The sequence below is a fragment of the Electrophorus electricus genome, chromosome 17 (assembly GCF_013358815.1).
Source record: "Electrophorus electricus isolate fEleEle1 chromosome 17, fEleEle1.pri, whole genome shotgun sequence".
NCBI classification, from domain to species: Eukaryota; Metazoa; Chordata; class Actinopteri; order Gymnotiformes; family Gymnotidae; genus Electrophorus; species Electrophorus electricus.
In genome coordinates this window covers 13,554,153-13,576,576 of record NC_049551.1, presented here as the reverse complement: position 1 = coordinate 13,576,576, position 22,424 = coordinate 13,554,153, and the positions used below count along the sequence as shown (strand labels likewise).

Here is a 22,424-nt window from a genome sequence, read left to right as displayed (position 1 = left end):
ATACAAAATATCTTGTTTTTTTCTATTTTCCAACCCTGGCTATTTACTGTCAGTAGCCATTTTATACATGCAGGCCAAGGCAATTCAGATCATTTGCTCAGTGTTTCATTTTTTTTCTGAGGTATTTACAAATGTAATTGTTGCCCCTAGAGAAGCAGCCATCATCTACTCCTTATGTAATCCCCATGTCACAGAGCAGGCCACTGAAAATAGTAGGCATCTTTATGCTTTACCACCTGCAGATGCAAGCCATATTGTACCTAACAGAGCTAAAGAGGCTCAGACAGGATGGTGTGATCTTGATCTAATTTAGTTCAAGTCAATTCAGTTTTATCTGTATGGTGTTATTACAACAGACATCGTGACAGCTCAGCTTTATGGAAATGTGGGCTTAGGCCTATACATGCACTGTTTTTAAACACTCAAATAGATAATTTTCCTATGCTGCACAGATGTGAAAAAGTTCACAGGTTAACCAAACAGTATGGATTTTAAAATGGGGACCTAATTGCACACCTAGCCTTCACTTCTTAATGATGGTCTGAGTGGGATTAGATGTGCTGTTTGGAGTATATAGGGCTGGCTCAGCCTTGAAGAATAAGGCCCAAAGCTGCCCCATGGCAAAGGCCATAGAGCCCAACATAGAAGTCTGGGCAACAATCAGATTTGAGATCCATGGTCCAGCATGGTGGCCATGAGAAGAGATGAATTAGCAAACAAGAGCCAAGTGGAGAACTACTAGAACCTGATCCCAATCATGGACCAGGTCCTGCAGTATAAATGGAGCAGGCCTTGGAGGATCTATGGATCAGGATGTGGAGTATCCATAAAGGCACATGTCCCAACACCCACATGGTGGAATAAACGTCCATTGGTTGTCTGTACAACTGAGTCACTGCCTGTCTTCACACAAAGACTGAAGACTGATCCCTTCACTGAGTCACTAAGCACTTAAATGTGCTCTTGAAATGAATGATTCATGAAATAAATGATCCAGCCAAGGGGAGAACTACTAGAGCCTGATCCTCGGTCATCATGGACAAGGCTCTGGAGTATCAGCGAACCACACCCCAGGGTATCATTGGAGCAGAACCTGGTATATCAGTGGACCAGGCCATGGTGTATTAGTATTAGTTGATCAGACTGTAGTGGGTTTGATACATTGGATAGATAGATATATATATCTATATGTGTGCACTGTTTTTAAACACTCAAATAGATAATTTTCTGCCACATCTATTACCTCTGCTGTTTTCTTAACCTTGTCCACTATCACAGTGTCTGGTTGGTTCACCACTTCTTTTTTATCTGTTTATCTGTGCATTTTGGGTCTTCTTTTATGTGGTACACCCTTGCTTCAGTTGACCTATTGCATGATTATTCAATTACAATTCTAAGAAGTCCAGGTCAGCAAGCCTGATTACATATCTTGCAAGTAACACAGTAATATATATATACACACACACACACACACACACACACACACACACACACACACACACACACACACACACACACACACACAGTGGTGTGAAAAAGTGTTTGCCCCCTTCCCGATATCTTTTTTTTTTTTGCATGTTTGTCACACTTAAATGTTTCAGATCATCAAACAAATTTAAATATTAGAATAAATATTAGAAAAAAATACAAACCTACATGGCCCTGTGTGAAAAAGTGATTTCCGCCCCGTTAAAACAAATGTACTGTGGTTTATCACATCTTTGGAAAGCTGAGTTCAATTTCTCTAGCCACACCCAGGCCTGATTACTGCTACACCTGTTCTCATCAAAAAATCACTTAAATAGGACCTGCCTGACAAAGTGAAGTAGACCAAAATTTCCTCAAAAGCTAGTTGGCATACTGTGATCCAAAGAAATTCAGGAACAACTGAGATACAAAGTAATTGAGATCTATCAGTCTGGAAAAGGTCATAAAGCCATTTTAAAGCTTTGGGACTCCAGTGAACCACAGTGAGAGCCATTATCCGTAAATGGAGAAAACATGGAACTGGAGTGTCCAGCCAACCAAAATTACCCCAAGAGCGCAGCGACGACTCATCCAAGAGGTCACAAAAGACCCCACAACAACATCCAAAGAACTGCAGGCCTCAGCTGTCTAAGTTAAGGTCAGTGTTCATGACTCCACCATAAGAAAGAGACTGGGCAAAAATGGCCTGCATGGCAGAGTTCCAAGACGAAAACCATTGCTGAGCAAAAAGAACATCTCAGTTTTGCCAGAAAACATCTTGAGGATCCCCAAGACTTTTTGGGAAATACTCTGTGGACTGATGAGACAAAAGCATAACTTTTTGGAAGGTGTATGTCCCATTACATCTGGCATAAAAGTAACGCAGCTCTTTAGAAAAGGAACATCATACCAACAGCAAAATATGGTGGTGGTAGTGTGATGGTCTGGGGCTGTTTTGCTGCTTCAGGACCTGGAAGACTTGCTGTGGTAAATGGAGCCATGAATTCTGCTGTCTACCAAAAATTCCTGAAGGAGAATGTCTGGCTATCTGTTTTGTGACCTCAAGCTGAGGCGCACTTGGGTTTTGCAGCAGGACAATTGTCCAAAACACACCAGCAAGTTCACCTCTGAATAGCTTAAGAAAAACAAAATGAAGACTTTGGAGTGGCCTAGTCAAAGTCCTGACCTAAATCCGATTGAGCTGCTGTGGCATGACCTTAAAAAGGTGATTCATGCTCAAAAACCCTCCAATGTGGCCAAATTACAACAATTCTGCACAGATGAGTGGGCCAAAATTCCTCCACAGTGCTGTAAAAGACTCATAGCCAGTTAACACAAATGCTTGATTGCAGTTGTTTCTGCTAAGGGTTGCCCAGCCCATGTTATTAGGTTTAGGGGGCAATCACTGGACTATGTAGCTTTGGGGTTTTTTTTTTCCCTTAATAATAAAAACTTTCATTTAAAAACTGCATTTTGTGTTTACTTGTTATCTTTCTTTGTCTAATATTTAAATTTGTGTGATGATCTGAAACATTTGTGTGACAAACATGCAAAAAAAATATCAGGAACGGGGCAAACACTTTCACACCACTGTGTGTATTTTATATATATATATATATATATATATGTGTGTGTGTGTAAATGCAAGATTGATCAAGTGCTTTTGAAATGCCTCTATTTGCAAAGAAATAAAACGGATGGTAGCAGAGATTACAATCATGGCGGATTGGTCCTATAGTTCAGTGTCACCGATGTCCTCATCACCCAGCCGGACCTACGGCTGGATGCAGCAGAGTAAGAGACCCAGAGCCTGCAAGCCACCATAACAGAGAAAGGTGTGGAGCTTAGTGAGATGCCCACCCAGGTAGAGGCATCAGACAGCCAGGTGGAGCAGCTCAGGAAGGTGAAGCAAGGTGTTACTGACATCATATGTGGATGGAATGGATCCGAATTAACAGACAGATTCTGAATTGATCTGATTTTTTTTGTTGTTTTTTTTACTTTTACAGTAGGCATGAAGTGAAAGAGTTTAGCTAGCTCTGTATCTGCTTTTCTTCCAATTTAATTCTAGGCTTCAGTACCCATGTAAAGTTTTTTTGTGTGAATTTAATTATATTGGTAGTTTCTTACCTTTGTGTCCTTCAGCATTCAGACTGTATTCTGTCTATGCGAGAGAAGTCAGGTACATGCATGTCAATGACAACTCAGGCATGAAGGCCAAGCCAAACACAGCGAGGGTGAATCTGGCTAAACAGGAAGAGCAAAGCCCTGCGCTCAATTAGCAGGTCCCCACTGAGCAGGTGAGAGTGGCATGGATGAGCTCACTGAATAGCAGTATTGGTTTCAAGGCATAAGAGGGAAACAAACAGAGTTCTCACCTTATTTTGAATCAGTCATGCTTTAGCTTTTTTTTCACTCAATCTCTTTTCAAAGCCAAGTCATGCAGCTTCAGTAGCTCAGTGGTAAACCTAATTCTGCAGAGACCATGGGTAAGGAACAGGGTACCAAGCAGCTACTCCTAGAGGCTGAGAAAATCTGCAGGTAGAATACTACTATGGATTTAAAACAACAATAACACTACTACTACTACTACTACCAATAATAATAATAATAATAATAATAATAATAATAATAATAATAATAATGATGATGATGAACCTGCATGATGAACCTATTGGAATTGCACCTGTAGTGTAAGAAATGTAAATAATACAATATAGTACTGCATAATCATTTTGTATTAGTCAAAAATACCCAAAACAGCAATTCAAATAATAACAAATAAATAAATAAAGACATGAAGATTAATGAAAGAATAGTATGCTTATTGTTGATCGTTCTGTGGTATGATTGATGTTGACCACTTGTTTTGGTGAGACACATCTGCCAGCAGAAGTGAGAGCTGCACTATCCATGCTGTAGAGGGAGAATGCTGGCAAGAAATTGTTAGTTGTTTTTGATGAATAATGTTGTTTTTATTACAATAAACCGTTGTTAATTGTGAACCAAGTCTTTCACCTCCATCCCAGTTTGACACATGAGTCGGCCGTTTTAATAATAAATTACACAAAAATGATGACTATAACTCAGGATGTGGGACTGGAGGAACTGGAGAATTCCTGCTATGGAAATGACAAGATCCGTTCTTGGTTTTTATCTACTGCTATGACGGTGTTTGCAATCGGCTCATTGAATTTGTACCGATCAATAAAGGCGACACGACTACAGGATCGGTTCCCAGGGACTGTGTACAACAGACCGTAGTAGGTGTATGCGTGTTTCTTAAAGAGGGGGCAGGGAGAGGTAAGCGCACTAAAAGCCTCCGTGGAGGAGATGAGAGGGAAATGTAGGGAAGTCACGGGGAGCACGATACACACCTCCCGCTTCAATTACGTCTCTCGGCAAAAAACAATGCAACCCGTACCGTTTCCTTATTTCTCTGGCTTTGTTGCTGGAGAGACTGTGCCCAGCAAGATTTGTCGCATGCATCTCCACTGCCCTCTAGTGAACGAATGACTCTATAAACAGCACGAAAGGGTGATTTAAGCACTGAGAAAAACGTGTTGTCAGTGCAATGGGAAATAGATGTCGAGGTTTTCGAAGATAATAGAAATGGCCCACCGGAGCCGTTGGCCGTCCACGTCTACACAGAAGCCGGCCGAGCTTTAGGCTCAATTTGTTTGTGTTGCTAATACAGCGGATTAGGTTAGGTAATAGGGACCAAATTATTTTTTGGGGGGACTGCTCCCAGCACAAATGACAACATATTATGGCCACCCAAAGTTCAAACTACCGGTTCATCTATTTTTAAGGAATGCAGTAGACGTAGCATTCCGTTAGCTTTACATGTATTTATCCAAGCTAAATCACAGAAAATTAACGTTTAGCTGTTGCCAGTGCTACCTTTGAAGCGCATTGCTTATGCAGTTAGCAGCCATTTGAAACAACCCCTGAATTAAGACAACAGCTGCGACTGTGTGATAACAACGCTCCAGCGACGGTGCTTTGTTCGTTAACCCAGAGCTCATCTTGGTGCAACAAAGATGCCGTTTCAGCTACTTCTGATTGGCGTTTTGATTCTCTCTGCTTTTAATGTGTGTTCTCTTAAGGCCTGGCTCATGAATCCCCCTCGGCAGAGCACTGGAGCTTTCAGGACGCGGCGGAGAAACGGTTTAATTGGCGCAGGAAGTAAGTTGAATGTGAATTTGTAATAATGTATATGATCGATCGTTTAAGCAAATAAAGTGGTGTGCAGTTTGCGTACTGACTTGTTCTTAAATGCGTCTACACTGAATGTCCACTTTATCAGAGACACTTGCCCTTTCATGATTAGAGCATAAGGTCAGGTGATCAAATTTTGTGTGGCTCAGTATCGATGTGAATCCCATATTAGAATGGCAAAGTTGAGCAAGTGTACTAACTTTGAACTAGACATGATCAGACTGGACCAACATTTCAAAAACTGTGGGGTTTTCTCACTAGTATACTGGTGTTGAGAGCATACTGGTGTTAAGAAGTATACTGAGAATGGTGACTGAGTAAAAACATCCTGCAAAAGGGGATCCTGTGGACATGAACAACTCCTTGATAAAGGGGTCAGAGGAGCATGTCAAGAATCGTTCTGACAAACAGGCGGTGCAAACTGCAGCCAAATTGAATGCTGGTGCTCCATCTAACATTTCTGAACACATAACCCGTTGATCCTTAACATGGATGAGCTATAACAGCAGATGACTAGTTTGAGTGCCCGTGCTGTCTAAGGGAAACATAAAAGTAAAACTCTGGGGGGGGGGCATCATGGTCAGATGAATCCAGGTTTCTGTTGCACCATGCTGATGGGAGGGTCAGAATTTGGAGCAAGCAACATGCGTCAATGAGCCCTTCCTGTCAGTTGTCAACAGTTCAGGTTGGTGGAGTGATGTGAGGAATGTTTTCTTGGTGCTCCATGGGTCCTCTGATACCTGTGAATGGATATTTGAACATTAGGGCTTAGCTAATCATTGTGGCTGACCAAGTTCCTATCGTTGTGACGGATGTTTACCCTGTGGCAGAAGGACACTTTCAGCAGCACAATGCACCATGCCACAAGTGTATTGGTGGATTGGTACCAGAAACATGATGGTGAGTTTTCCTTGCTTCCCTGGCATTGACAGTCCCCAGATATTAATCCTATAGAACATTTCTGAGGCGAGGTAGAACAGGCTGTTCAGAGAACATCAGTACCTCCATCTAATTTGCAGCAACTGCGAGAAGCTGTTCTGTCTGCATGGGCCAAGATTCCTGCAGAATGTTTTCAACATGTAGTGGAATCTGTGCTGCAATGAACCACTGTGGTTCTAATAAAGTAGCTGTTCAGTGTATAATTTAAAATTTTTAAGTAAAACAGCTACTTACTAAAAATTGTGACAGATTCATCTTCATATTCATCAAGATGTCTTCACTGGTAGGAAGAACAGGTTTTGGTTAAATAATTATTTGACAGTTTCTAATAAAGTTGGAGGTAAGTAATATATAGACAAATGTGTGTGTGTGTGTGTGTGTGTGTGTGTGGTGTGGTGTGCCCTGGTGGTCGAGCTAATGCTGAGGAATAGAAGTCCCATGAGGAGCAGTTCAGCTCTGCTGTGATCATAATGGAGTCAGTGGCAGCCCACGTAGCCTGTAGATGCAGGGGCTGAAGACACACCACGCAGATAAACCCTCTATCCCCTTCACCCATCTGGCTGCCTGAAAGTGATACGCATTTTATGACGCGCCTTCCCACACCATGGTCTCAAAGTCCGGAAGCTCAAGTCTCAAGAGTCGAGGGGCTCCTAGATGAGGAGCTGAGCCTGGCCGGTAGGCTTCCTGGAGCTCGGTGGCGTGCCAGAGCAGGTGCTGAAGGCCGCCACTGAGGAGCCCGAGAGGGAGGAAGCACTCGAAAACCTGCAGGGCTGCATCCGCCGCTGCCCTCCAGAATGCAGCTCCATTAGCTCCGCCTCTTGACTCCTTCACAGGGTTGCATGTTAACCTGTATCACTTGCATCATATTACACAGTGCATTCAAAGATAATCAGTGGCGGCCTGCTGCAAACCCGCATGCTCATAGATCGAAGCCAGCGGTACCACGTGATGTGGTGAGATTCTGTTCTCACCATGTGCCTGTTTCTCTTTGGTGAGGATTAAGTCTGAGATATGAGTGTCCTTGGAGAAAAGATGAGCTCTGTGGAGAGTGTGGCTTTGCGATGGAGACGCCTGACGTTAGACACCAGGGACCTGAAAAACAGCAAGGACTTCGTCATCTGGCACTCCCTGGCCTATTTCTCTTTTTTCCATTTAAAAATCACTGCTGATTTATTCTCTTAAGTCGTGTGTGTGTGTGTGTGTGTGTGTAATATATATATATATATATATACACACACACACACACCCTAGATCACTATGAAATTGGCTCTGTGTCTAGAAGAACTGCATGACTGTGTTTGTGTGCAAGGTGGAGGGGAGGGGAGAGACAGAAGACAGAGAGCAAGAGTGAGGGAGAGAGACAGACACAGAAAGAGTAAATATATTTTTGTCTCTGAGGAGGTGTTCCTGTTCTTATGTGATCCCAGGGCCAAGGTGGTGTCCTCAGCAAGTTTTGGAATAAATGAGAAACTCAGGCCCTGCTGATAGCAGGGTTCAAACAGCTCATGCTCAGTATCGGTAGTGCGTGTGATGCTTTAACAGACGGGTCCACCAATTTTCACATGTCACAGGTTATGGACCTTTTTCCCCAAACAACAGGAACAGTCGAATTATTTTTAACCAGATGTCAAATCAGGTCAATTCAAACTGTTATTTTAGCAGGGAAACTTACTGAGATGAAAGGCTCGTTTGTAGTATGTGCAAGTTGAAAACATAAACATTATATCAAACAGACAGACTGAGAGATTTGAGCGTTTTCTTGTGGAAAAGTATACGTCTCCTCTTGTGTAGATCACCAGGTGTATTTGTCACACATAACAGAATGCATTCTTACTAAATTCTGAAATTCTGTAGGGAAAAAAAAAAAAAAAAAAGAATTTCTAGAACAAGCCAGTTTTGTGTACCAGTGGTGTAATCTATGTGTCTAACTGTCAGGGGAGCTGAGATGTAGCGGCTTATTTCTGCTAATGGGCCTCACTTATGAATAGCAAACCATGTGGCTTTCCTCTTCTGGCCAAGGAGGCCAGCCGGCTGTCATGGATAGCTGGCAGTGATGAGTGAAAGGGTGACTGGTAACAAATCTGAGAGCACTATTGCAAGTATAATCAAGGGTTTTCAAAGCAGAACATTTGTGGAGATTATGTCACCATAATCAGTGCCTGCCTGGACAATTTTCCTGCTATTTCCAGTGTAGAGCATGACTTTTTTCCCCTCCACTATAGAGGCTGGTGTAATTTTACAAGCTCATCAATGCACACTTTAAATGACAGTCTTTCATCTCTCCAAATGCCCATATAGTAATGAGGTCAAATTGTTCATTAAAGTAGTGGATTTAATTTATATTGCAAAACCTAAGTTTGTTTTTGTTTTTTCATTTGTTTCCTGAGGTTATGGATTTAAAAGACAAAACATACTATAAAATCTCCACCAAGATGCATGATATTTACTATGATTGCAATAAAAATGGGATCAATCCCAAATAGCTACAAACTCAAGTGTACAGATATTTTCCCCTGTTTATTAGGCATGTTCACCACACTGGTGATGGGGAAACTATGACTTCACATTCACTCAGCTGTGGCCACTCTCTACATGATCTTGAGGACAGTGGGGGTCGTGACCCTGTCTCCAGGGAAGGGGCTCAGGAATTGAAAGCAGGGACATTCAATGTCAGTTTCAACAATACAAAACAACCACCACCACAAAAAAAAAAAAACCACAATATTTTGGTGGTTTCCTGCCTTCACCCTTGTAGATAGCTAAAATGCTTCAGAAAAGCTCTTCAAAGTTAATTAGATTTTTCCTGATAACTAAAGAAGCAAGTTTGAGTTTATGCTGTTCATATATTGGAGTGGTATTAACACAGTCATGTTTCATTAAATGGCATCAGGTCTGCTCCATCCAAAAGCAAATTAAATAGGAATCATGAACTAACCACCCAAGCTCATTTCCTTTTAAATTGCCTTTTCAAAAGTCAAAATCGACTCATTCCCTCAATATGCCAAACTAAAAGGCCAAATTAGAAAGCATTTTGCTTATTTAATGTGAGAGCAGCTTTAATACGGGTGTTACTAATCATCTCTTACTTTTAGGTAATGAGATTGCGAGGCAGGCCCTTTTCATTTTAGGTCGTTCTCCAGCATTCCACAAGAGGGAGCTGCATTCCCCACCAACCCTCAGCATTCTTTTGGAAACATCTACCCCCCACAGTGAGCGTTTAAGTCACTGTACACCACCACAGTAGTAGGTCCTCTTAGAGGTGTTCTCAAATGCTTCCATTATAACGAACTAGTTTAGTCTTGTGATGTAGCTCTGGATATTCTTTTCCATACTATCCCCCCCCCCCAAAAAAAGCCCTAACTTAATTGCTCCCTGCTGACAGCGTGAAAGCTTTCAACAGCAAAAGCTGTTCAGAGATCATTGTGCCATGTGCCAATTAGCAAGCCATGGTTAGCTGAATGCAGGTGCAGGACAGAAAGGTGGTCAGGTATGTGATTTTCCTTCTCTGTATAGCTCAGCCAAATATAACGTAGTAACTCGAGCACAAGGTGATTGTGGCACAAGAACTGGAGGGCGCAAAAATCAAAATCACAGTGCCCATGTCAGGATTTATTGAATAGAAGTCATTCAGAAAGTGCGACACGAACAAAAATAAAGAAGGGGGGAGGGGGCGCTGGATGCCTCGGTGCCACCTTACAGTCTGGCTCATTACGGACAGGAATGCCGTCAGATCACTGCGTGATGGACCAAGCAACTGAGAACCGATGAGAAGGCAGGCAAAATGGAGTCACGGCCTTAGTGTCCGCTGGCATTCTCCACGTCACCCACAAAAATGAACTGGTCCTCTCCCAACCTTCAGGCCAGACAGAAATCAAATAAATGTCTTATTCAAAGTTGTTGTAATTGCCTTGTATTTAAAGTCTACCTTGTGCTGTCCCAGTTATCTAAAGAAGTCTCAGCAACAGAGCGCAACATCCACAGGGTTTTCAGAACCTGACTGCCACCTGGCAAAACGAAGCACTGGCCCACCCAAGCACTGCACGAACCTGGGACCAAAAAAAATATTCCTGAACATGACGGGGACCCATAGTAGTATATATAAACAATAGTATTGTTTTCCGAGACAAAATGTTACTCTGCATAAGACTGCATCAAGTGTTAATACAGACGCGATCACATCTCCGATCAAAGTAGCCTAACGTAAGAAATAACTGGAAGCAATAAGAAAAGCAACATGGCAGAGTGCCATATATAGTTTACCCTTTATCCACAGCACAGAGAAGGCGATGGTGGGTTGCCGACCTTCTCCAACGACCCCGACAATCTTAGCCTGGTGGTTATGCCCTGCCGCACCGAGTGCACTCTCCACTGCAGTCTGATAAACACCCCGGACTTCCGGACCGACAGTGGTCAACCACAGCAACGAGCCAAGCTCGCTATGCCACTGTCCGGTAACGTTGCAAGACGATGCCTACAAGGACCAAAACGATAATCGCTATAAATAGTTTAGTCAGAAAGACACGTTCGTTTTTTACGTTCGTTTCAGCAAATTTCCTTCACAGGGATAACGTTTCCGTACTTTAGTGTTCCTATTTGGAAGTAGCTGTTGCGCAGCAACTATGAGGAATGCGACCAATACCAGCACAGACACACACACCACGGAATACATGGTGCCTATCTCAAACGCATTAACAGGGCCTCTGCCATAAACCTATTTATCTCTTTACCCAACCCACTTCAATCTGCAGTTAATTAACTTCTGAGAGTTAGGCGCTCATAAGTAGTTTGGATTAGTAGGTAGAACTCAATAGTATACTGTGGTATTGTCTTGGGAATTTACGATATTTAAGATCAAAATTAATCATACCAAATTTTAAGTTACAGTGAATGTTCGTTTTATAAATATGTTTCTTCTGGCTAAAAAATATAAACGTAGAAAAAGACGGTAAGACATTGCGCTAGAAGATGCTAATGATAAATTGAGAACAGCTGAAGGAGTAGAGTTTGAAGACCTTCGTTTGCTCGTTGTGGACGCTCACAAGATGGGGGAAAGGTTATAAAGCCATATCCAAGTGGTTGTGTTTAAGGGCCAAATCCAAAGGTACAAGAGTTCTGCACTGAACACTCTCAAAGCATTTGGTAGGAAGCCAGAAGTGACCCATCTCTGGCAAGAATGGTAGTGCAAGAGGATAAAAATAATCCAAGGATCATTGCCAAGGCTGTCACGGTGAATCTGAGCAGTTCTAATACCAATGTCTCAGTGTTGATGCTCTCAACGAAGGGAGCTAAAGACCAAATTGAAGGCAAGGAAGCCTTCTAACCTCTGATCTGGAGGTTGTCACAAAAGAGAAGTGGTCCAAAAAACCACTGGAGACATGCAACAAGTGTGTTAGCAAATATAAGAACTATTTTTTTTGCTGTGCCTATGATGACAGATAAAGGTTTTGCCTTTGAATATTGAAAGGGTATGAATAATTTTGACATGCAATCCTTTTTTATAGAAAAACAAATGGCTCCTTTTCCATTTATATCTCTAGCACAATGTCTTGCCTTCCTTTGGCACTTGTCATTTCATGGTATTGGAGTGAATGAAATCATCTTTTGAAAAGAATGAGCAGAGGCAGCTGTACTGTTAAAAAAGAAAAAAAGGGGGGATTATTCTGACTCTAGTTTACTTCAGTTTTAGTTAATATAGATAGATAGATAGATAGATAGATAGATAGATAGATAGATAGATATTAATATAGATATATATTTACATGGATTGTCTTCCATGAGACTTGAAGCAGGGTGTTTCAAGCCAAGTCATACTTGAACTTTGAAGTACTTGAGGCACGGATCAGGCTGTGTATTAAAATATACTTTTCCTAAGGGCAGATGACATGGTTTAGTACTTGTGTTTTTTATATATATATATATATATATATATATATATATATATAAACACGAATCTTAAATAAATGTGTAAGGTGGCATATATAGTTCATCACCATGAGCCTGAGATCCTTGTGTGACTTAATAAAAGGAATAAGAATTGAACAGCTCAATGACCTTACAGTTGATTTTATGAGTGACACCAGTCGTTCACCTTTCAATTTCCTTCTCTTGAGGAAATAGTAATAAAAAGGATTTATCTTTAATAAAAAAGGAATTGCCTTCATACAGTTTAATTAGGTTTTATGGCTGCACAGTTACAGTCAAGAAAAGCAATGTTCCAAAATATAATTTTATTGCTGGTCACTTGACTGGGCCTAAGTGTGTGTGTGTGTGTGTTTTAGAGAGAGTGTGAGAGAGTGTGTATGTTAACGTACATGATTGTGAAATACATGGATGTGATGTGATCACACAGATCAGAGCGTCTTTGTAAACGCTGTCTGTGTGGGAGGAGCAGGCAGTTTTAATCACTGACAGGAATACTGCAGTATCCCTTGAGCTTGTCCTGAGTGACTTTACTGCAAACACACACACACACACACACACACACACACGGGCCCTGACTTTCACAAGCTACAATGATTTAAATGTTCGCTGAGTCTTTGCAAAATACCAAAAGGTCTTAAGCCTGCATCCTCCTGCAATTAAAGAGTTTCCAAGCAGAGAAGGGGGATACTATGTTACAAGAGACTTAACTTTAATTAAGCTCTAATAATCAGCTTGAGTGTGCCCTCTGATGGATTTAATGAAGCCAATTATGGTGGTAAAGCCAAAAGAGTAAAGAAGCTTGTTAGTGTTAAAATGCTTCATGTTACTGAATTACTTGTGCATGTTTAAACTGCCTGACCTGAACTTTTGACAGTACACAGACTCTTACAGAACATAATGTCAGGAAACAGTGAAATACAGATGGCACATAATAAACTGCATGTTTTGATGATTCCCACCTACATGGGAATATTTCTGTTCCCATTCCTAATGCTTTAGAGCTTTCTGGACTTGTTCCCCTCTTAACGTTGTTTAATTATGTTAGGGGTGTGGTTTGAGTGGTAGGCCGAAGAGTTGCTCGTGGCCATGAATGTGCCTTTGAAGTGCATCAAAGCCCAAGTCCAGGTGAGCCACTGCTGTTGGTTCAATAGTGTTGCTGCATTTCTGCTGCCGGGCCTGAGAAACCTCACGCTGTGAGGGCACTGATGGAAGCTGACAGAGTAATGCAATCAGCGCTATTTAGCTCAGATAGCCTTTCTAACTTGTCTTTACTCTGATGAACAGGGTGTTTGTGTTCATGCAGACTGTTCAAACAGTTCAATATAGTGAAAAATAAAGTATAAGGTCATGCCTCTTTTTGTACCATTACTACCTGTGGTTGTGCCTGTCTGGGGAAAAAAAAAAAACAACAACTGTAGAATAAATGATATTCTGTAACATATAACTGCAGACAAATTTCTGGCAACTTATCATCTGGTAATTACAGGCACTGTTCTGAATATGATCGATGTACCACTGGATATTTAAAGGGTTGATAAATCTGTTTTTGCAACCAGCTGCGCAGTGCTTTGAAGACTATGAAACAAACTGGGTGATGCATCACAGGATTAATGGAGGCGGATGAGTAAGAGAGGGGGGCGGGGTGGAGTGGGGAGGTGGGAGGGCTATAAGTGCTCGAGAGAGAAGGAGATGAAGCCTGTCACATGGACACAGATGGGCCACACCTGTTGCAGGACAAGGTCACCATGTTCCCCTAATGTTGAGCGACCAAGATGGACAGCCAAATGCTTGCAAACGAACGCTTTGTCATGTCACACGCAGCCCTCTGTAGCATTCCCTTCGCGCTGTCGACCGAGGATGCCCTCACACCGGCGGAGAGTGACGGTGTCACACCTGTGCACGGCGGAGCAGGGGCTCGAGACAGCAATGATCTGTCCACCATCACGATCACGGCCAGCGATGGTACCCCTCGAGCAGAGCCTCCCACGCTAACCAGGTGCATGACACTTCCAGGCGCCCTGTTTCGGACCAGGAAAGACACATCACGCCGTTCTGAGCGGCAAACCGTGCTTTGCAAGCCAGAGTTTCTGGCCCTGCAGGCGGTCACATTAACCAAACAGGTGGAGGAATGCGGCAGCTTTGAGACGAACTCGCAGAGCTTACTGGGCAGCGCTGATAACATAGCCTCTCAGATGCATCATCAATGGCATTTTCAAGAGACACATCACACGTAAGTAAGATAATGAGAAATGTTTATGGTTCTGTGAGATTGTGAGCAGATGGTGTTTCATGGGCTATATAAAAAAAAAAAAACAGATGTTTTGTGCTTTATCATCTAGCCTTTAAACAGGTTACTATGTAGAATGATAAATATATAGAAAGCTGTAGTTTAAATGTTTTTTAACACTTTTTCCATTGATGGTGTTCAAAATCAGCACGTCCTGAGCGATTCTGACTGGGCTTCCCCCTGGCCGTTCCTGTTGTCCTCCATTTTAAAACATTAATGACCTTTAATTAATTATTTTACTTATTTATTTGTTACATTTATATAGCACCTTTCTTGTGCCCAAGGTTACTTTACAGGAGAGGGGGAAAATATATGAGAGAATGTAGAATACTATTGAATAGAAAGTTTTTAATTGAGCTTTGAAAGATTGCCAAATGAGACTTAATTACAGCAATTTAAAGAGAGGATCCTTTCTTGTGACACAACCTCTAATCTCTAACGTTTCAAATTTTGTCACATGGGATTTTTTGTAAAGATGTGTTGTCTATAATTTGTTTAGATATTTTACCTGAATCTGTTTCTTTGTAGTCAGTTATAAATTTGAGAGGAAGTGACACTGTAAAGGCCTGTTTGTTGAGTGGGTAAATCGGTGGAGCCCTGAAGACCAGGTCACAGGGGAACAGACAAGCAGTTGTATAAAACACAACCTTGTCTCCTCACATTCTGATCTAAACAGGAGAACTCTTTTGTTTTCATATTTCCAGTGGAGGCTGCACTGTCCATCTCTGCTAAGCTCATTGTCCTCAAATCTTCCACGAGAACAGATCTGAGAATTGAGAATTACACATTAAGGACACATGGGTCTCTTTGTCTCTCACAGCTGGTAATGTTGTGATGTTGTTCTATATAAATGAGTGCAGTATAAACCAGGCAAGTCCAGTTAACTTCCTCTTAGGCTAGACTGCATTAGGCTGCCTCTGCATGGCCTGTGTGTGTGTGTGTGTAATGTGTGTGTGTGTGTGTGTGTGTGTGTGTGTGTGTGTGTGTGTGTGTGTGTGTGCGCGCGCGCGCGCGCGCACGTGTGCACTCGCAGGTTTGAAAGCATGCAACGCCGACACACCACGCTGAGGGAGAAGGGTCGCCGTGGCCCAGCCTACATGTTCAGCGAGCGGGGAACCAGCCTCACAGCTGAGGAGGAGCGGTTCCTGGACGCTGCTGAGTACGGAAACATCCCGGTGGTGCGCAAGATGCTGGAGGAGTCCAAGACGCTCAACGTGAACTGCATGGACTACATGGGCCAGAATGCTTTGCAGCTGGCCGTGGGCAATGAGCACCTGGAGGTGACGGAACTGCTGCTGAAGAGGGAGGGGCTGGCGCGAGTGGGCGACGCCCTGCTCCTGGCCATCAGCAAGGGCTACGTGCGCATCGTGGAGGCCATCCTGGCCCACCCTGCCTTCGAGGGCGGCCTGCGCTTTGCCCGGAGCACCCTGGAGCAGGAGCAGCGGGACGACGACTTCTACGCGTACGACGAGGACGGCACACGCTTCTCGCAGGACGTGACGCCCGTGATCCTGGCCGCCCACTGCCAGGAGTATGAGATCGTGCACACGCTGCTCGTCAAGGGCGCGCGCATCGAGAAGCCACACGACCACTTCTGTAAGTGCGCGGAGTGCATGGAGAAGCAAAAGCAGGACTCCTTCAGCCACTCGCGATCCCGTATGAATGCCTACAAGGGGCTCGCCAGCGCTGCCTACCTCTCGCTGAGCAGTGAAGACCCTGTGCTCACGGCCTTGGAGCTCAGCAATGAGCTGGCCCTGCTTGCCAACATCGAAACTGAGTTTAAGGTGAGGAATACCTGGTGATTTGTCAAGTCTCTGTCTTTTAAGCAGTGGCACATTTTAATCACTTTATTTAATAATTCAGGGATAATGGTGTCTTCCTGCAGAGGCCTGATGGTGTTCTAAAGAACATCCTGCATTTTTAATCTGTTTTCACACACCAACATCCTTTAGATTCATTTAGAATAGCTTCAGTCGAAAGCATAAGCAATAAGCAGGACTTCAGTTCACCCTTATCCTTAATCCAGTTGAACCTTATCTTATAGCCATAATAACATTGAGTTTTTTGTTTTATTGTAATTTATTTTTAAATTATGCACCACTCCTTTTAAACAATTTTAAATAAGGTTTTGTGGGGGCCGTTTTGTGATTATTGTTTTGGTTTATTTGTGTTTGATATATTTGATATATTATTATGTTTGATATATTTGATATATTATTTAATTTTTATTTTTACTTTTTTTTTTTTTATTTCAACATTAATGAAAATGTTTTACATTAATGTTGGTTTTGGTTTTCCTGGCTGCAGTGGCTTTGTGTCCAGAGCCTCTCTGCATCTCTGCAGCTCTTTGGCACACAGATGGATGGACGAGCTGGTGTAGAGCAGACGTTCTCTTTTCCAAGAGGCGCTCGGGGAACTCATCTAATCAGTGATTCTCACGGCTGGTTTATCAGCTTCCGGGGTTGATTTATCGAGCTGTTAATTGAAGCAGCTCTATCGAGGGTGCCACATAATCACCCTGGTGTTATTCCCTAATCTCTACATTGCAGGTTCACTCTTTGAAGACATTTGTATCACATTTGTATTTCTGAGTTTACTGTGATCTCAGAGTAAAGTTGTACATTTTTATTTATTTATTTATTTTTATGGATGGGGAGGGCAGATATTCTCCTGCTGTTTTTTAATTAATTTTTTTAAATTTCCGTTACAGTACAAAAGATGAGGTAAATTCAGCCCTTTATATAATCAGACACTGGTAGAATCAAACACTGGTAGAATCAGAGCCTTGTACCAAGAGGCTCTTTGATCAACAGTAACCTGTTTTTTTTTATATGCAGGCTTCTGTAACACAACTAAAAACCTTTTTTTTCACACAAAAAGTCTTTTTTTTCCTCTCATAGGACATGCACAGACAGTGATAATGGTAAGAGATTGATGAGTTTCATAAGAATAACCTACGTCTGGTTGTACTGCAGAACGACTACAGAAAGCTGTCTATGCAGTGTAAGGACTTCGTGGTAGGAGTGCTGGACCTGTGCCGGAACACAGAGGAGGTGGAGGCCATCCTGAACGGTGATGTGGGCCAGAACTCACCCAGTGACCACAACCGGCCCTGCCTCAGCCGGGTCAAACTGGCTATTAAATACGAGGTCAAAAAGGTAGAGTATGGTCATGTTCATATCTGCCTCCCCCCCCACACACACACACAATAACCCCAGATGATTCAGTGACATGAATCGATTGTCCTGCTTACATACCGTGTCTGTGTAGCCTGTTATTCCTCCCCATCGTTCTGCAGTTTGTAGCTCATCCGAACTGCCAGCAGCAGCTTCTCACCCTGTGGTACGAGAACCTGTCTGGCTTACGGCAGCAGCCTATCGGAGTGAAATGTCTCACGGTGCTGGGCGTGATGGTGGGTCTCCCTATCTTGGCCATTGCGTACTGGATCGTGCCCTACAGCAAGGTACGGTCCCACACACCCCTAGCGGTCGTTTAGGTGCTCCCTTCTCACCGCGGAGGAGACACATTTTGCCGTCGTCTGTGGCGGTCTAGCGATCTGTTTGCGCACTTGCCTCTGAGTTCTGAAACGTCGGTTATGATTCTCGCAAGCTGGGCCGAGTGCTCCGCAGCCCGTTCATGAAGTTCGTCGCCCACGCCGTCTCCTTCACCACGTTCCTGGGCCTGCTGGTTCTCAACGCCTCGGATCGCTTTGTAGGGGTCAAAAACCTACCCAACGAGACCATCACTGACCACCCCCGGCAGGTCTTCCGAGTGAAGACCACCCAGTTCTCCTGGACAGAGATGCTCATTATGAAATGGGTGCTTGGTTAGTATTACTGCATTCTGTGGCAGAGAATATTTGTAGATATTATGTAATGATGGAAAAATATAATCTGATCCAATATATATATAATTTGATCCAAATATAATATCCAGTATATGAAATTTGATCCAATATATATAATCTGATCCAAAATATACTTTGATCCGATGAGACTAGCATTCAAAAACACACAAAAATATGTAGTTTTTAATGATGTGTCAAATATCTAACTCCTGAAGACAATTATAATATAAGATAATGTAATAAAATTACCACATCTTTTATCATGCCTAGAATCTGATCATTTCTAGCCACTCTGATCCTGTGCACAGGAATGATCTGGTCGGAATGTAAGGAGCTCTGGGAGGACGGCCCGCGCGAGTACATCATGCACCTGTGGAATGTTCTGGACTTTGGAATGCTGTCTGTCTTCGTGGCATCGTTCACGGCGCGTTTCATGGCGTTCCTGCTGGCCTCACGTGCGCAGCTGTATGTGGACCTGCATGTGACCAGCTCAGACCTGACCAATGCCTCGCTGCCTGCAGACGTTGCCTACTTCACCTACGGTGAGCGAGGGGACATCAAAAGTCCCGCGCGCGCTGGCGGAACACTGATTCACGTGATGCAGTAAGCTGCATGGTCAGAGTGCACCACCTGGTGGCGAAACTACAGCTGTGTGTGTCTCTTTCAGCGAGGAACCGATGGCTTCCCTCTGACCCCCAGATCATCTCAGAGGGTCTCTACTCCATTGCTGTGGTCCTGAGTTTCTCACGCATTGCCTATATCCTGCCAGCCAATGAGAGTTTTGGTCCATTACAGATCTCTCTGGGCCGCACTGTGAAGGACATTTTTAAGTTCATGGTCATCTTCATCATGGTTTTCCTTGCTTTCATGATTGGCATGTTCAATTTGTACTCCTACTACCTGGGAGCCAAGTATAATCCTGCTTTTACCACGTAAGTTTAGGGAAATCTGTTCAGAGTGACCAGGCTTTGAAACATTTGAAACCATACTTAACTTTTGCATCACATTCATACACGGTGTGTGTGTGTGTGTGTGTGTGTGTGTGTGTGTGTGTGTGTGTGTGTGTGTGTGTGTACGTACTTATATTCAACAGGGTAGAGGAAAGCTTCAAGACACTGTTCTGGTCTATCTTTGGTTTGAGTGAAGTGATCTCTGTAGTCTTGAAATATGATCACAAGTTCATTGAAAACATTGGCTACGTGCTGTACGGGGTCTACAATGTCACCATGGTGATTGTGCTATTAAACATGTTGATTGCCATGATTAACCACTCTTACCAGGAAATTGAGGTAAAACCTGACATCTAAATGCTTGCTCTGATAATTCATAACTGAGCTACTGAGAAACAAGTCCTTCACATACTTGTTTGCGCTACCAGGAGGACGCGGACGTGGAGTGGAAATTTGCCCGGGCTAAGCTGTGGCTGTCCTACTTTGACGAGGGCAGGACTCTCCCTCCACCCTTCAACTTGGTGCCGAGCCCAAAATCCTTCTACTACACAGGTTTACGAGCTAGAACGTGCCTCGTCAGGCTTTGCAAGGCCAAGCGCCGTCGTCAAGGCAGCCAGCAAGATATGGACATGCCCACTTCTCAGGCAAAGGTCAGAGCCTGTGGCAATTTGGTCCACGCTTTGTCAGTTCTTTGTGTTGCATTTTAAGGAAATCAAACATGCATTTCTTTTCCATGTCAGTTCCGCAGGTATGGACCATACCGTGGCCAGGACCAATACACGGTCAGAAATCCCATCAAACACCCAACCAGATATCAGGTACTGAGGTTATTTATCTGTTTTGCCACTCACTTATAGATGGTATCCTAGACCCTGATTAAGCCTACAGCTAAACTTTCTAGTGGTGATTCACCACTGGCACTATGGTTTAGTTTAAATCTAGTTTTAGTCCAAGACTTGATCTAAGGTTGGTTTAATCTAAGACTAAGGTTATTTTAAGACTAGGTTTAGCCTAAAACTATGGTTAATCCATGTCTGGGAAACTTGCATTTAATATGACATGTATTGCTATGCATTAAACAGTTGTTGCCCTTGACATCTTGTTCATAACTCACTGGCCCCAATACAGAAGCTTATGAAGCGCCTCATCAAGCGTTATGTACTGAAAGCCCAGACTGACAGTGAGAATGACCAGATCAATGAGGGTGAGCCTGATGGAGTGCACACTGTTACAACTGAGGCATAGTTATCAGGGTGCTATCAAAGCACAGTGTATGTGTCCATCATTTATAAGACCACTTGTGCATATGCATGTCTGTGTGCTTGTGTGTGTGTGTGTGTGTGTGTGTGTGTGTGTGTGTGTGTGTGTGTGTGTGTGTGTGTGTGTGGCTCTTCAGGTGAGCTGAAGGAGATAAAGCAGGACATCTCTAGTCTGCGCTATGAGCTTCTGGAGGAGAAATCTCAGGCCACAGGGGAACTTGCTGACCTCATCCAGCAGCTTGGTGATAGGCTCAGTAAATTGGCCAAGAAACCCTGAAGAATATTATCCACTCTGCATTGCTAACACTGGGTATGCTATTCTGTATTCTACAGACTATATGATGTATGTTGTAGCTACTGTTTTTGAAATTTCATTATAAATCCCATCTGAAACTGTATCTGTTCTTTGTTATACATGTGTTCTACATCTTTTTTTTGACATGGCACTTAATCTGAGAGTTGAACACTATTGCACATCTTTAGTAAAAGACCTGTGGTTTGCCACATTAAGTGTGTGGACATTACTGTAGGAATTGAAGTATTAGGTGATCATTTCTGTTTTGGCAGTCTGATGCAAAAAAAAAAAAAAAAAAACAAACAAACAAACAAAAAATGTGATACACAAGTTGGATAAATGTAAAAATAATTATAATATTAGTGTATTATGTAATTGTGTCATGTTAATAAAAAAGAACAAAACCACTTGTATAAGTGGTGTACATGGTAATACAGCACTTACAATACAGAAATAAAATCCATATGAAAATATCTCTGTGCACTTCAGCCATTTAATTCGTTAGCAGTGGTCTTGTATGTCTACACATCTATTGTAGACATACTTCACAGCTTTTTGTGTCTATGTAAACTGTGAATGCTAGGAAGGCCTGTACAGTATAATCACTATTTTTAATTAGGTGATATTAAATTAAAACTGCGCTAATTTAGCACTGACCGTTAGAAATTCGTATGTGCTTATAGCGCCATCTGCTGGCTGTCACGTCTAACGTCACGTGAGTTTTTTTTGTTGTTTGTTTTTTAGCGCTGTGGAACATCTGGGATTGGTAGACAAAGTAGTTGCTTGGTGTTCAGCACTATGGAAATAAGAAAATGTGATTACTTAAACGACTAAAATGTTATATAAATATGTAGGCTACTTTCTTGTTCCGAAATAATAAATATTTATGACATTAATATTTTGCATTATACAATAGTATACATTAATGTTATATTGTATCCATATAACATATATCATTATAATATGTAATGTATAACATGTTTAGCAAAATGTAGAGCTTTGTGTATAAATGGCCTACAATGAATACGCGCCCGTGTGTGTGTGTGTGTGTGTGTGTGTGTGTGTGTGTATGTGTTACATTGATACATCCCTACACCTCTTACAAGCAAAGGCCTGTGTGATAGCATGGGACTGTGAAATCTTTAAACAAGCCCATGAGGTATTTGGCTTGAATGTGATGTTTTAATCACGTTATAATTGTACCCTATGCGCGTAAAAATGGCATTGACTTTGTTTA

At 42.5% G+C, this 22,424-nt stretch overlaps 2 protein-coding genes across 2 annotated transcripts; one reads left to right on the top strand and one right to left on the bottom strand.

Moving 5' to 3' along the window:
- Nucleotides 1–10,209: 10,209 nt before the first annotated feature.
- On the bottom strand, nt 10,210–11,296 carry avd (avidin). The gene is made up of 4 exons (XM_027030684.2): nt 11,207–11,296; nt 10,888–11,098; nt 10,553–10,673; nt 10,210–10,480 (listed from the first exon to the last, which is right to left on the bottom strand). The coding sequence occupies exons 1-4, from the start codon at nt 11,294–11,296 to the stop codon at nt 10,423–10,425; spliced, it is 480 nt and encodes a 159-aa protein (XP_026886485.2). The 3' UTR covers nt 10,210–10,422.
- A 4,580-nt stretch (nt 11,297–15,876) lies between these two features.
- Nucleotides 15,877–21,186, top strand: LOC113590528 (short transient receptor potential channel 7-like). Its single transcript, XM_027030694.2, has 11 exons — nt 15,877–16,620; nt 17,812–17,994; nt 18,135–18,299; nt 18,446–18,662; nt 18,992–19,225; nt 19,351–19,615; nt 19,777–19,972; nt 20,062–20,283; nt 20,374–20,451; nt 20,762–20,837; nt 21,030–21,186. The coding sequence occupies exons 1-11, from the start codon at nt 15,880–15,882 to the stop codon at nt 21,167–21,169; spliced, it is 2,517 nt and encodes an 838-aa protein (XP_026886495.2). The 5' UTR covers nt 15,877–15,879; the 3' UTR covers nt 21,170–21,186.
- The last annotated feature ends 1,238 nt before the right edge of the window (nt 21,187–22,424 follow it).